General features: G+C 41.9%; 1 protein-coding gene across 1 annotated transcript in view; it reads left to right on the top strand.

Moving 5' to 3' along the window:
* Positions 1 to 15,757, top strand: part of CUBN (cubilin) — a 272,612-nt gene that overhangs the window by 99,967 nt on the left and 156,888 nt on the right. The window contains exon 28 of the mRNA XM_015099599.3: positions 8,877 to 9,027. Within this exon, the coding sequence (XP_014955085.3) occupies positions 8,877 to 9,027 (151 nt within the window). The remainder of the gene's footprint in view (positions 1 to 8,876; positions 9,028 to 15,757) is intronic.

Here is a 15,757-nt window from a genome sequence, read left to right as displayed (position 1 = left end):
TCTGAGTCACCAGGGAAACCCAAGAATACTGGAGTGGGTAGCCTATCCCCTCTTCAGGAGATCTTCCCTACCCAGGGATAGAGCCAGAGTCTCCTGCATTGCAGGCAGATTCTTTACCAGCTAAGCTACCTGGGAAGCCCCTTAACTATTGTACCACCAGTTCAGTTTAGTTCACTTCAGTCACTCAATCGTGTCTGACTCTTTGCGACCCCATGAATTGCAGCATGGCAGGCCTCCTTGTCCATCACCAGCTCCCAGAGTTCACTCAAACTCACATCCATTGAGTCAGTGATGCCATCCAGCCATCTCATCCTCTGTTGTCCCCTTTTCCTCCTGCCCCCAATCCCTCCCAGCATCAAAGTCTTTTCTAATGAGTCAACTCTTCACATGAGGTGGCCAAAGTACTGGAGTTTCAGCTTGAGCATCATTCCTTCCAAAGAAATCCTAGGGCTGATCTTCAGAATGGACTGGTTGGATCTCCTTGCAGTCCAAGGGACTCTCAAGAGTCTTCTCCAACACCAGAGTTCAAACGCATCAATTCTTCAGCACTTAGCCTTCTTCACAGTCCAACTCTCACATCCATACATGACCACTGGAAAAACCATAGCCTTGACTAGACGGAGCTTAGTCTGCAAAGTAATGTCTCTGCTTTTGAATATGCTGTCTAGGTTGGTCATAACTTTTCTTCCAAGGAGTAAGCATCTTTTAATTTCATGGCTGCAGTCACCATCTGCAATGATTTTGGAGCCCCCCAAAATAAAGTCTGACACTGTTTCCACTGTTTCCCCATCTCTTTCCCATGAAGTGATGACCAGGCAAGTCCAAAAGTGACATCTTACACCCTTCAGTTCTTACACGGACTTACTTATTGAACAAGATTTCTTACTTATTGAACAAGCTTTCTTTTCTCACCCTCCCTCAATTGGAAAAGAGTGTGTGGTTGTGCTCTGGGTCCTTCCAGCTCCAGCATCTATGGTTTCCCTGTTTCTGAGTCCCTCTGTAGCAGATGGTGAGTCTCTTAGCAGGCAGAATAATTTTTTTTAATGTTGAATGCTTCACAATAGTATAGTTGGCAGAGGAAAGGCTGTGGTTCATGGAACTAAATGTTCATCGTACACACTAGGGAAAACATGCTTGACTTTCAAAGCATTTCACTTCCCACTATGGAGGGAATTAGGTGCTTATTGGTCCATCAGTGACTATCTAAATTTATGTTAGTAAGAGCTCTTTAGTCCCTGGACAACTGAAAGGATGCTTTTTTAAAATACCGAATTAGTCTAATTAATAATAAAAGCCTAGTTATGATTTTAAAAAGGAAGCATTAGAGACAAAATATGGTTTTAAATTAATGCTGAAGATTACCTTATATAATAACATTTTAATGGGCTAATTTTCAGGGATAATCTTGAGATACATGAAAAAGATTATGGAGACAGACAGTATAGTCTTTTTAGTAGACCAGCTGGGTCTACTACCCTAAAAGGGTGTGAAATTCTGAGCCTGGAAAAATATTACCAATACATATCTACCTTGCTATGTTAACAGGGTCCCAGAGATAATACTTTAAAAAATAAACTTATCTGATCACATAGCAATACAGTCATTGCAGACAATATGGAAAATATAGAAAAACCTAGATAAAATAAAAATAACACAAATTATATCACTACTGATGATATTTGGTGACATTTACTTACTAAAGTCCCTCACTATTTTATTTTAACATTCAAAGAGGATCATTTTGTACATACTATTCTCTTTTCTTGCATTTTTAAAACTTTTTATTTTCTACTGGAATCCAGCTGATTAACAACATTGTGATAGTTTCAGGTGGACAGCAAAGGGACTCAGCCATACATATACATGTATCCATTCTCTCCCCAACCCCCCTCCTATCCAGGCTGCCCCATAACATTGACTAGAGTGCCCTTTGCAATGCAGTGGGTTATGCATTTTAAATACAGCAGTATGTACATGTTGATCCCAAACTCCCTAATTATCCCTTCCCCCATTCTTCTCCCCTCCATCATAAGTTCTATACTATTATTCTTGCTGTTAAGTCGCTTCAGTTGTGTCCGACTCTGTGCGACCCCATAGATGGCAGCCCACCAGGCTCCTCTGTCCCTGGGATTCTCCAGGCAAGAATACTGGAGTAGGTTGCCATTTCCTTCTCCACTTCCTTAATGAGTTTTTAAACATGCAACAGTAGCTTGCGAATGTTTCTCCTTGTTATTTATTACACCACATCATTTGCAACATCGAATGTTTCATCATCACAATTTAACTACCCATTCTCCTTGAGAGACACTTAGAATCTTTGCAAATGTCCACTGTTATAAACAGTGCTGAGGTAAAATGTCTTTGTAGTTAAACTTTTGCATACATCCATGGTTAAACAAAGATTAATAAAACAAGCAAACAAACCAACCCAAATCAGCCTTGGTGGCATCTAAAATAAGTAATATGTAGAAAGCAGAAATAAATATCCATGCACTATTAAGAGAGGACAGCAACTAGCCGCCACATGGAAGCTGACTGTATGGTCTGTATTGGAGTCCAGCCTTTAATCCAGAGTGACACAAAATAATTCCAAATGTGGGCTTTCAACGGGTTTCTTGGTCTCATGCAAAGCTCAGGGTTGTGAGTCATTGTTTAATTTTAGACGGGTACCTCATGCTTCCTGCCCCACCCTGCAGCACATGGCAATGGCTTTTCCTGTGCCTGGTGGGAAGCGGGGAGTAGGGGGTGGGCAAGATGTGCCTCTGTACCTACTGCACTGTGCCCACCCTTGTGTCCCATGCTGGAACCTTCACCCCCCATCTCCCCACCCCCTGGGGTGACACAGAGCCAGCAGTGCTCTGCTTCTGCATGCTTATTTAAACGTTTGTCTAATTTATCTTACAAGATCGGATTGCATTTTTACCACACCTCCCCCCGCACCCCCTCCCTGCCCAGGCTCTTGTCATCCACAGTGGGGGCCTTTTACCCTCCTAGATGAATCTTGCTTGGCAGTTTCTTCTATTCTTACAAGAACATCTCAAAGCCTTTCAGATTTAAAGTAAACTCTGAAAGTTCCAAGCCAGGAGATTTGCGTGTGAACTTGGGCAACAGTGTTCTCAGTAACTGTTCTAACAAAGCAGGTCCCATAGTTCCTGGTACAGTTGATTTTGGGGTGGGGAAAATCTGAAGAGGTGCTCCAAGAATTCGTCAGTTCCTGGTCCTCTCAGAAGCTCCAGTGGCCAAGCAGCCGGAGCTGCAGGCTGGCCAGAGGGAAAGTGGGGTGGAGGCTGCAACAGGAAAAAACACATGTGTTTTGCTATCCAGTGGTTGCTCCCTGATCTGTCACCAGGGCAGCCTTGACAAATTGCCCAATGTCCTCTTCACCACCAGTCCTGTGATGATCCACTACCTTCCTCCACCCACACACTCCCTCACTGTAGGATCTGCGCTGAGCTCTGTACCCCACATGGCAGTGATGGCCTCAGTCTCCACACAAAACCAGGTTGTCATAGCAACACCCTGCTGGCCATGGCCTTCCATCTCCTCCCAAGTGATCTGTTGATTTCTTGCTTCCCTGTCTGGTCTGCCAGGGATGATTTCTGAGAAATAGTTTACATGAGTCAGTTCAAGTTCTTTTTAGCCATCATATTATTTTCTGTCAAAGTTATTTCCGGTAGAGTTTCTTTAGAAGCAATGTTGGTTCCCTTTGCCACTGACCAAGAATTAGAATAACATTTGAGTCCATATGCCAGGACTCACACCCAAACTATTATATGTTTTTTTTTGGTATGCTAACCACAACAGCCCTATGAGACAAGTACCATTAAGAGGCTAAGTTTGCAAAGAACTCTTAGCTTATGGAGGTTAAGTAATCTTCACAAGTTTATGTTCTAAGTGAATATTAAGAGCTAGACTGGACTTTGAATCTAGAGACCAACACTGGCCATATTCAGTTCAGTTCAGTCTCTCAGTCATGTCCGACTTTGCACCTCCATGGACTGCAACACTCCAGGCTTCCCTGTGTATTCTGACCACCTCTTAATACCTTCTGCTTCTTCTAGGTGCATACCATTTCTGTCCTTTGTTGTGAACTCTAATGTGTTCCTACAGTACAATCACTGTCCTGCTCTCAACTGAAATATAATCTTCTACTAGTGACCTTGACTTTCAAAAGCCACTCTATGGACTCATTGAATGTAATTCTCAGAAATTTAACTATCTTCTTTACATTGATCAGAAGTTTTCTTCTCTAAAAATATTAGGAACTCTATACTATACCTAGAATTCTCTCTCACAGCAGATGAATTACTTTAACTACATGCTAAACTCTAAAGGATAAAGTTCTTTTGGAGTTTTTAAAGATTTGTAATAGGAAATGGACCAAATTTTTTTCCAGAAATGTTTGCATATTTTAACGATATCTTCCCAAAAAAGCTCTTGATTTAATTTCTTTATATGAGTTATATTTAATTATTCTTAAAATTAATCCTCCACTATAAACATTATTTTCTTCCAGAAAAATTTCAAGTAAATAAGAAAAACAGTACTTAGAAAAGTATGAACTAGCTGCCAATCAATAATAGAGAGGGCTTCCTTTGTGGCTCAGTGGTAAAGAATCCGCCTGCAATGCAGGAGACCTGGGTTTGATCCCTGGGTTGGGAAGATCCCCTGAAGAAGGGAATGGCTACCCACTCCAGTATTCTTGCCTGGAGAATCCCATGGACAGAGCCGCCTGACCGGCTACAGTCCATGGGGTCATAAAGAGTTGAACATGACTGAGCAACTAACACTTCACTTCATTTCTATAATAGAAAGGGCTGAGTTTTAGGTGTTATTCACTGTCGTTCTAAAATGAGTTTAGAATAGAAGTCTGTCTATAGACAGACATCCCAAGCTGAGATAGGAGTTAGTTATAATTTCATTCATTAGGATCACAAATTTTCAAAATCATCCAAGAATTTAGCAACCAAGCAGTGCTTGGAAACTACATTTCTGTTCTGAGCATCTTGCAGTTCATAATGTTGATTCACACCGAGGAAGCAGGTGACACTAGCTGACATTCCTCCAGACTTGAGTTCCAGTGATTCATAAAGTACCTACAGAAACCTTAATCTTACAGAAATCTCACTCTGTCAGTGGTGAGTCTTTGGTTTTCTGTCTTCCATTTGTATGCATGGGTCTATACTATTTTGGAGTCCACAGATCATTTTATGTTGCAACCATAGTTTGAAATCTCTAATGGTCTCATCAGTCATGCAAGCACCAAATTATCAAACCCACGCAAAGGAAGTAGATAGAAGTTGGTAAATGTGGCTTAGGCAAGAGATTTCCTTCCTCTTTGAGTGTCTTAAGAGTGGTTGAGATATTTCAGGGTGGTGTGGAGGGTGGAAGATCTAAAACACAAAAATCCTAAATGAATCTTCTCAAGAGAACACCTGATAAGATTCTACACAAGAGGTTTTGTACATACAGGGATCCACATGTGAAGATACATTAAATGGCAACTTGAAAACATGAGCAACATTTTAAGTATTAAAAAAAAAAAACAATCCAAACCTTTAAACACAGTAGTACAAATTTGATCTTCATATTCAAAGTAAGAATGTCAATCTTTCACTTCTTAATTTCTATGACTTTTCTTTCTATGGATGCAAGTCCAACCTCAAATACTGTTCAGAAGGAGTGAATCTTGAAGCTTTCTAAAAGTAGGGGAGCTGGTACCCTTCTCGGGACCGAGCCGCCTGCTGGCCAATAACCCCAATGAGTCACAGCTGGAATGTCCTGTGGTTAAGATTCTGCTCTGAAAACAAAATCAGGAGCAGCAGGCACCAACTGGTTTCCATGGTAACCGGTATTTGTGTACTTTGAGAAATGACTGTTCCTTTTTGTGTGGTAAATTTACTCGGGAATGAATTGTTGAGGTGACGTTAGCCATCTGTGTGAGGGTAAATAAAATGTCCCTGATTTAATTAAGTGTAAACCTTATAAAGATGTAAAATTAGGGATATGGGATTTTTTTTCTAGAGATTTTGTTCTACACTAATTAATGTATTTGACCTTATATTTAAACATTTCCATCAATGTCTATTTGATGCTTATTTTGATGTATCAGTCTCTCCCCTCCAAAGGCAAAAAGAAACTAATTGTTATTCATCACTGTTCCTCTCAAACCCCCTCCTTTTGCCCCCACCCCCCTATTCCATTCACAATGTGTTATTTAAGAACCACTGGGATTCAGGGGCTCTCCTTCAATGGAGTAATCCCATCCGGAAGGAAGAAAAAAAAATCCCCTTCAAATCATGTGAAAATGTCACGTTTCTTAACCTTGCCGAGCTGGGAAGCAAAAACCCTACACTGATTCTGACCTTGAAGAATCTCAAATACGGTTCCTAACAATGTCACTACCTAATATTTCAGAAGATCCATGAAGTTCAGGGCGACTTTGGTCCTAGAGAAATCTTACCTCGTTTTGTTGGATAAAGATGAAGTAATTAAAGTTTTGGTCCCTGCACTAAAACCCAAAGTTCAAAATGAGCCTTTTGGAGTGGAGAACAGTGGAGTGTTTTCTGGCTTATTATGCCTCAGCTTGGAAACAGTATGTTTATTTTTGTATTAATTAGTTTTGAATTGGAATTCATACACTAGGTTTAATAAAAGAACTCTGTGGCTGAAATAAATACCCTACAGTGAAGCAGTAGTTTAGGAGTAAACAGATTGCAGCACAGACTCCTCCCCTACCTCCACCTCCTGCAGTGGATGGTAGGGTCCAGATGGGAGGTGAAGGGCTGTTTTTGTTTCCTCTTCTTTTTATTCTTTCTCTCATTTCTACCCCCTCTTTGTGATTTCTGTCAATCGTCTACAACCTTAGAAGCTTGATCATAAATACACATATTCAAAGGAGCAGTATTTAAAAAATTAAAAGGAAGATGAAGGGCTAAGACTGTAAAATAAACCTCATCTTTATCATTTGTATAAAATACTTAGGTTTAGTACCTAAGGGGAGTGAGTGAGTGAGTGAGTGCAGTTGTAGGGGAAGTGGTTGCAATTCTTCACTGAAGTTAAATCGGGAATCTACCCTGGACAAAGCCCTGTGCTGGGCTTTGAGGGGATTTGAAAGGTGGTCTGGGATCTAACGAAACTTGAAATCAGTGGGGGAGAAAGGCACACATCTCTGTCACCAGAATGTGACCATTTCCACAAAGAAGTGCAAGTGAAAAACTTAGGGATTTCAAAGGAAAGCTCATTTATGACTGTCTACAGGGATTACGGAAGACTCTGTAGAGGGGATTTGTAGAATTTGATTATGAAGTTTTCTATGCTCAGGTCAATATGTTTCAAAAGGTATTTTCTGTCATAACATTTCAGCTAATAAAAATAATTTTGTCAGTTTGGAATTTGTTGAATCCCGATGATACATTTACATACAAATATATACACATACACTCATATATACATGCACATGTATGTACTCTCCAAGGGAAGAATAAAGGAAGCCCGTGATCAGACATTTTCCATTTTATTATAATAGGCAGCGCATCCCAAGGGTAAGTGGAAAAAAGTGTTTAATGTGGACACTAGGGGATGAAAAGAAAATACAATGTTCTGAGTCCTAAGGAAGCAAATCTTTCTGCATTATCATTATTTTTTCTTATTGAAGAAAGAGAGATGGCAGAAAGATTTTTTTTTTTTTTAGTTTGGAGATGTATCTTATGAAATTAAGCAGATAAAGTATACACAACAGGGTATATAAATACCTCAGTGGGAAAATGGGCAAAGACCTCAGCAGGAAAGTTCCAAAAGAAGAAAAAGAAATGTACAAGAAACATGAAAAAAGTTCCAATCCCAAAGTAACAAATTCACATGACTACAAACAGAAAACAAATTTGCACTATTAGCCTGTTTTAATAATAATTTTAGTCAAAATTGCCAAAGTTGCACTGCAAGAAATATTTCCATAAACTTCTGGTGGGAGAATAAATTTGTGTAAAATTTCTGGTAAGAAATTTAATAATACATATCTAGAGCCATGGAAGATTCTATTCTTTTGATTCACTCCCTTTAGAGGAATGCTTCCTAGAAGAACTTTAAACTATCAAACAAAGATTTATATTTATTTGCCCTCAAATTGGAAATATCTTAAGTGAACAATTGGAGAAGAAAATGGCAACTCACTCCAGTATTCTTGCTGGGGAAATCCCATGGGCAGAGGAGCCTGGCAGGCTAAAAGTCCATGGGCTTGCAAAGAGCTGGACATGACTGAGCAAGGAGCACTAACTAACTAGTGAACACAGCAGAATTATAATGTAAATACAGCATATTGCAGTATGTTATGCCACTCTTAAAAATGGTTACATAGCCTACTTAGTGATAACCTTAGTGAAAAAAGGGGAACACAATTAAATGTGTAGCCCAAATTGATACACACATATTCACACATTTCCTTGCACATAGATGTACATGTATACATACAAACAAATGAAAAAAAATGCCAAGAGAAGCTTCTGGTATGAACAAAATATTAACAATGGTTTGCTTTCAGTGGGATTAATTTTTGTATTTTCCTTTCAGAGCTTTCTAAACTGTCTGATTGTTTATAGTTAGTATTTATTTTTAAAACTTACAGTTGTAATACTGTTATCCATCTAGCTTCTCTTATGTGTGATTCATATGTGAACCCATCTCATCCAGGTCAGCGTTTCCGTCTTCTGTGCCTGGATTATATCTTGGAGGGACCTCTCTCTGCATATAATTATCTATTTTTAATTCCTGGACTCAGCCACCTCAGTAGATTTACCCTTAACTTTTGAACCAAGAAACAGCTTTAGCTGCATGCATGGACCTTGCTCTTCATGCTGGTGTTTTCTCTCTGATTTCAGCTCTATGATGGCCCACAGCGGATGGGGCGCTTCTGTGGAACAGACATTCCACCTTCAGGGAGCACCACAGGCTCCAAGTTTCATGTGTTGTTTTATACGGATGGAGTTGGTCACCACGAGAAAGGATTTCAGATGCAGTGGTTCATCCAAGGTAAGCTGCCCCCCCCCGACCCCCTGCTGATCTCAGTCGTATTTGCTAGTTGCTCTTTGAGCAAGAATCATTCCCTTTTCAATTCCACATTTGAAAACAATTCCGTCCACCAAAAGAGGAACACTAATGGTGCCAGGCTTTAGAAAGTTTACTCAGACATTGATGGCTCTAGGAGAATGGAATCCTCTTGGGGTTCAGATAGCAAGTGAAGTCCAAGTGGACAGGATTTGGGTATCTGCTTAAGGAGGTGCAGCAGTAAGTCACTTACGAGAAGGAGGGAGCATCAGGAAGTTTCAAGGGGTGAAGACCTGAAGCTGGTTGTGGCAAGCAGACCATAGGGTGCGATGGAGTCTCTCAGGAGAGCGCAACAGAATGAGATTTAAGGCTCACCTTGACATTGACCAGAGAAGGAGTGACAGGGGAAAAAAGGAAGGAGTAAGTCAGAGAGAGAAGGAGGGTGAGGGGGAAGACTGGGCTGTGAGGGGACTGAGCAGAAAGCCTGAGCCACTGATGCACTAAGCCAAGGGCAGGCCATGCACTCGACAGGGGCACCTGAGAGCCTCCTGCAAGCTGGCGGTTCTGCAAGCTGGCAGGCATCATCACTCCTGTGAAGAAGCAAATTTGTTTGAGACACAAGTTCTGAAACTTCTAGACTAACCTCATGTGACCCAGTGAAGAGGGAGAGGGCCCCAGGGCAGTGCTTCTCAGAACGTGGTCCCCCAAGGCAGTGTCTTGTAGAATCTGTAAGAAATGCAGACTCTTGGGCCCCATCCCGGAGATGCCAAATAACAGACTATGAGGGAAATCCAATAGTCTGTGTCTTAACTAGTGTCCCTGGTGAGTACAGTGGAGAATCACTGTCCTAGAGTGACCCAGACCTGAAAATGTAGTCCATGTGAATATTTCATGAGCAGTTCTCAGCCAAGGGCATGGGGCTCCCTCCTATGATTCAGTCAATCTGAGAGAGAAGTGGAGTGGCCATGTTATACCGGGGATCACACACAGACATCCTAAGCTGTGGTCCCCCTGTCATTTTCAGGGCGAGCCCAGGGTGAGAGCACCCAGAGGTGTATTGAGGGTTTTTAACATCATGGAACATTAATTACATGCTCCACAACACTCAGTTCAGTTCAGTTCAGTTCATTTCAGTCGCTCATTCGTGTCCAACTCTGTGACCCCGTGGACTGCAGCATGCCAAGCTTCCTTGTCCATCACCAACTCTCGGAGCTTGCTCAAACTCATGTCCATTAAGTCAGTGATACCACCCAACCATCTCATCCTCTGTCATCCCCTTCTCCTTCTGCCTTCAATCTTTCCAAGCAACAGGGTCTTTTATAGTGTGTCAGTTGTTAGTTTCATGTGGTCAAAGTATCGGAGTTTAAGTTTCAGCATCAGTCCTTCCAATGAATATTCAGGACTGATTTCCTTTAGGATTGACTGGTTGGATCTCCTTGCAGTCCAAGGGACTCTTGAGTCTTCTCCAAAACCACAGTTCAAAAGCATCAATTCTTTGGTGCTCAGCTTTCTTTAGAGTACAACTTTCACATCCATATATGACTACTGCAAAAACCAGAGCTTTGACTAGATGAACCTTTGTTGGCAAAGTAATGTCTCTGCTTTTTAATATGATGTCTAGGTTGGTCATAGCTTTTCTTCCAAGGAGCAATTTCATGGCTGCAGTCACCATCTACAGTGATTTTGGAGCCTAAGAACATAAAGTCTGTCACTGTTTCCATTGTTTCTCCATCTATTTGCCATGAGGTGATGGGACCGGATGCCATGATCTTAGTTTTTTGAATGCTGAGTTTTAAGCCAATATTTCACTCTCCTCTTCACTTTCATCAAGAGGCTCTTTAGTTCTTCACCTTCTGCCATAAGAATAGTGTCATCTGCATATTTGAGGTTACTGATATTTCTCCTGGCAGTCTTCATTCCAGCTTGTGCTTCATCCAGCCCAGCATTTTGCATGATGTACTCTGAATATAAATTAAAGAAAGAAAGAAAGAAAGAAAGAAAGAAAGAAAGTGAAGTCACTCAGTCATGTCCAACCCTTTGAGACCCCATGGACTGTCGCCTACCAGGCTCCTCTGTCCATGGGATTTTCCAGGCAAGAGTACTGGAGTGGGTTGCCATTTCCTTCTCCAGGGGATCTTCCTGACCCAGGGATCAAACCCAGGTCTCCTGCATTGCAGGCAGACACTTTATAGTCTGAGCCACCAGTAGGGAGTAAGTTAAATAAGCAAGGTGACAATATAAGCCTTGACATACTCCTGTCCCAATTTGGAACCAGTCCATTGTTCCACATCTGGTTCTAACTATTGCTTCTTAACCTGTATACAGATTTCTCAGGAGGCAGTTAAGGTGGTCTGGTATCCCATCTCTTTAAGAATTTTCCAGTTTGTTGTGATCCACACATGCAAAGGCTTTGGCATAGTCCATAAAGCAGAAGTAAATGTTTTTCTGGAACTCTCTTGCTTTTTTGATCACCCAGCAGATGTTGGCAATTTGATCTCCGGTTCCTATGCCTTTTCTAAATCCAGCTTGAATATCTAGAAGTTCATGGTTCACCTACTGTTGAAGCCTTGCTTGGAGAATTTTGAGTATTACTTTGCTAGTGTGTGAGATGAGTGCAATTATGCGGTAGTTTGAGCATTCTTTGACATTGCCTTTCTTTGGGATTGGAATGAAAACTGACTTTTTCCAGTCCTGTGGCCACTGCTGAGTTTTCCAAATTTGTTGGCATATCAAGTGCAACATTTTAACAGCATCATCTTTTAGGATTTGAAATAGATCAACTGGAATTCCATCACCTCCACTAGCTTTGTTTGTAGTGATGCTTTCGAAGGCCCATTTGACTTTGCATTCCAGGATGTCTGGCTCTAGGTGAGTGATGACACCATTGTGGTTATCTGGGTCATGAAGATCTTTTTTATATAGTTTTTATAGTTCTTCTGTGTATTCTGGCCACCTCTTCTTAATATCTTCTGCTTATATTAGGTCCAAACCACTTCACACACAACTGAAGATCCCTATTATATACTCAAGAGTGTAAAGTGTTCTGTTATTGTGAACCAGAGATTGAGACAAGTATGGGAGTTCTGGGGCTTCCCTAGTGGCTCAGGTGGTACAGAATTCACCTGCAATGCAGGAGTCCCAGGTTCGACCCCTGGGTCAGGAAGATCTCCTGCAGAAGGGAATGCCAACCCACTCCACTATTCTTGCCTGGAGAATTCCATGGAGAGGAGCCTGGTGGGTTACAGTCCATGGGATTACAAAGAGTCAGACATGACTGAGTGACTAACACACAAACACACACGGGTCAGTATTTAAAAATATTTGATGGTAAGCCACAGTATAATTGAAATATAGATTATAAATTCCCAAGCACATGAACTGTGATAATTAAGCTTGTGAAAGTTCTGCATTGTCCTCTTCATCAAGATTTGACCTTGGAATGTCAATTTTTTTGATCTATTAAATGAAGGGCCTGAATTGATTCATCTTTGTAATACAGCCCATCTTTAGTATTCTGTGATTCAGAAATAGGGTGACTTTAATGCCTGACTCAAAGGGAGCTAGAGACAGTGTGGAAAGACCTAGAAGAAATAGGAAAATCTTGGAACATGACCCAGATTTTCAAGGACAAGGGGTATTTTCCAGAACAGTGTTTCCCAAACTTCCTTGTGGATATGCATCACTGGAGACCTTGCTAAGAAGCAGATTGTGGTGTATGCGCTGAGGTAAGGCCCATGAATCTGCAGTTCTGAGAAGTTCCAAGGTGATGCTGATGGGATATCTCTGTAGACCACACTTGGACAGTTTTCTCTTCTTTAATCTCTGAAGCAGTCTCTGAAGCAATGAGGTTCTTCCTCACTGGGGGCCCAGCTCTTATCCTTCCGACACTGAGACAGAAAGTGGAAAGTAAGAAACGCCAATCACAAGGCTCAGGGACTAGGGACATGGTCCTCAGCCCAAGATACGTGGCACTGGAATTACCTGGAAGTTTTCCTGAGTACCAGTGCATGGGTTCCAACATGCAGAGATGGGTGATCTGCAGTGGGACCTTGACTATCCTTGATTATAAAAATCTTCCTAAGGAATTCTGTCATGCAGCTGGGATGGACAATTTTAGGGGCAGTGCTTTATTTGGCTGGCAGTATCCTTGTCTTCAGTAGACTGCTTCCTCTCCCCTCCTGGCTGTTATAGCCATACCAGCCCAGGGCCACACTAAGGAGTGTGACTTCATGGTCCTTATTGGCTGCACTGCATAACTACCTCACTAAGACCACACCAAGGAAGATGATTTAATGGATAACTTTGGGTACACTGGATGACTGTGTCATGGGTTCCTCCAGTCAATGTACTAGGCATGGCTAAATCCTCTCCTGAAAGCTTTGGGTTTTGGTTGGGAAAAGCTTTTTCTTCCCGGCCCATTTGGAAACTGTCTTCATTTGGAAGAGTCAAAGACACCCTCTGTCTGTTCTCTTTTCCTGTTTATTATTTCAAAACTTACTCCCAATGGCTGAAAACTTGCTAGGCTTGGAACCAGAGTTCAGCAATATTTCATAAAGCAATATTTTGCCAGATTGGGCCAGAACTGAACAATTTTTTTTTTAAACTCTGTGTTGCCCACTAGATATAAATTATGCTTGGGGAGGACTCTCTAGAAGGGGAACTGTTAGTGATCTAGATCTGTGCAAAATTAACTGTCATATTCAGTAGCTACACAGCCCTGAGTTTATACTCTGCATCTGAACTAGGTCCTTAATTCAAGACAGCCCAAGAAGAGGGGACAACAGGAACCTCAAGGGTCAGGAAGGAGGTCTCTGATGGAGGAGGTTCCCTCACTTCTCACCCACTGTTGGTAAATTAAAGACATAGATCTGATTTTTAGTCATCCATCTGTTCCTTCCACAGATATTAAGGAACTGTTTGGAGCCAGGTACTGTGCTAGGGCTGGGGACCCTGTGTGACTCCTACCCGCAGGCCTGGGTCCTACTCTCAGAAGTAGCCATCTAGCAAATAAATGCACAAATCTATATAATATCAGCTGTGTGATGATGCACCGGGAGCACACAAAAGGCGATTTGATGTGCACAGGAGGCTCGTGTACGAGGGTGGGACGTTTGAACTAAAACCTAAGACTCAGCAGGAGTTAAGCAGGCAAAGAGGAAAGGGGGAAGGGTTCCTCGTAGAAGAAGGACCCTGAGGTGGGAGGGAGCAGACTGAGGGTGAGGGGCCCACAGGCCAGGGCAGCTGCAGTCCAGTTTCACAGGGAACTATGCTGGGGGAGCTAGAGAGGGAAGCAGTTGCTTTCGGTCCCCCACTGTTAGGGGCTCAGGCCAGATAGGGGCCATACCCTCTCTTTCCTGCAAACCCTTCTGAAGTCAGACAATTTTCTTTTTTATGCATCTTTTTGAGGGAGATTATCTGGACATTGAAGCATTTATGACCTTGAAGTATCACATGTACATACAAAGAAAAAAAAAATGAGTCATATCTAACCATGTTCACTTGAAATAATATGTTAGTTTTCAGTTCTTTGTTTTTCTTGTAACTTAAAAAAATTTATACAGTTTTTGAAGGTTACTTTCCATTTACAGTTATTACAGAATATTGGCTGTATTTCCCATGTTGTACAATATATCTTTGAGTCCATCTTATACCCAGTAGTTTGGTACCTTCCCCTCCCCTACCCCATATTGCCCTATTCCTTCCCTCCCTCCCCACCAGTAACCACTAGAGTTTGTTTCTAGTTCTAGCAACACTAGATAGAGTTTGGTCCCTCTAACTGTGAGTCTGCTTCTCTTTCGTTGTTGTTATATTCACTAGTGTGTTGTATTTTTTTATATTCCGCGTGTAAGCAGTATCACGCAGTATTTGTCTTTGACTTCAAAGAGATGAGTTTTGAGTAGGATCTGGAAGCACTGAAACAATGTGCCATGTTGTGGGATTTTAATACAAAATAAAATGCAAAATACAGAGAAATAAAACAAGTACAAGAGCCAAACAATACAATTAAAAGTGAGTCTCAATTTTTTAAAGTACAGTAGAAATATTCTTGAATGTGTATGTGTGTGCATGCACGTGTGTCCACGCGTGTCATTGTCTGAGCACAGCCCCCTGGAATCTCCATCTCAGAATCAGGATGCAGTGGCCAGACCCCAGGACACCCAGGCTGACGCTGGCTGGGAATCTGTTCTTGCTCACCTGATCAAAGCAACTGCCTCTTCCCACTAGAATCAAATCTCCTTTCAGGCCTCTCTCCCCTCCCACTCTCTCCTAAATGATGCAGCGAGAACTCCAGAAGCCTCTTCACCATGATATCAGAATTGGCAGTGGCACCATTTCCTGACCATGGCTGCTCCAGAATCCCCATGCACGTCATTCATGTCACCCACTAATCCATAAACCCACTCTCAAAATGTGCCTCTGTGTGGCTCACACAGATCTTCTATTTGCTCTGAGAAAATGGGACCACAATCCGGGCTTTCTCTGTGGGCGCATCTTTAAAGCGGCACTGTAGATGTGAGCCTTGCCTTTTTGCAAACCATCAAAGGGAATCCCACTCTGCAAAGAAAGAAATGGCCACAGTTGCGCTGCCTGGCTAAACGGTCCACAGTATTCAGCGCTGACAGCATTGTTTGGGGGCTGCATTCGGCTCAGAGGCCTGAGTCTGGGTTGCTGAAGGAAATATAGAACTTTCTGAGCGCTGTGTGAATAGGGCCCC

This window comes from Ovis aries, chromosome 13 (genome assembly GCF_016772045.2).
Source record: "Ovis aries strain OAR_USU_Benz2616 breed Rambouillet chromosome 13, ARS-UI_Ramb_v3.0, whole genome shotgun sequence".
Classification (NCBI taxonomy): domain Eukaryota; kingdom Metazoa; phylum Chordata; class Mammalia; order Artiodactyla; family Bovidae; genus Ovis; species Ovis aries.
This window is presented reverse-complemented; position numbering and strand designations above follow the sequence as displayed.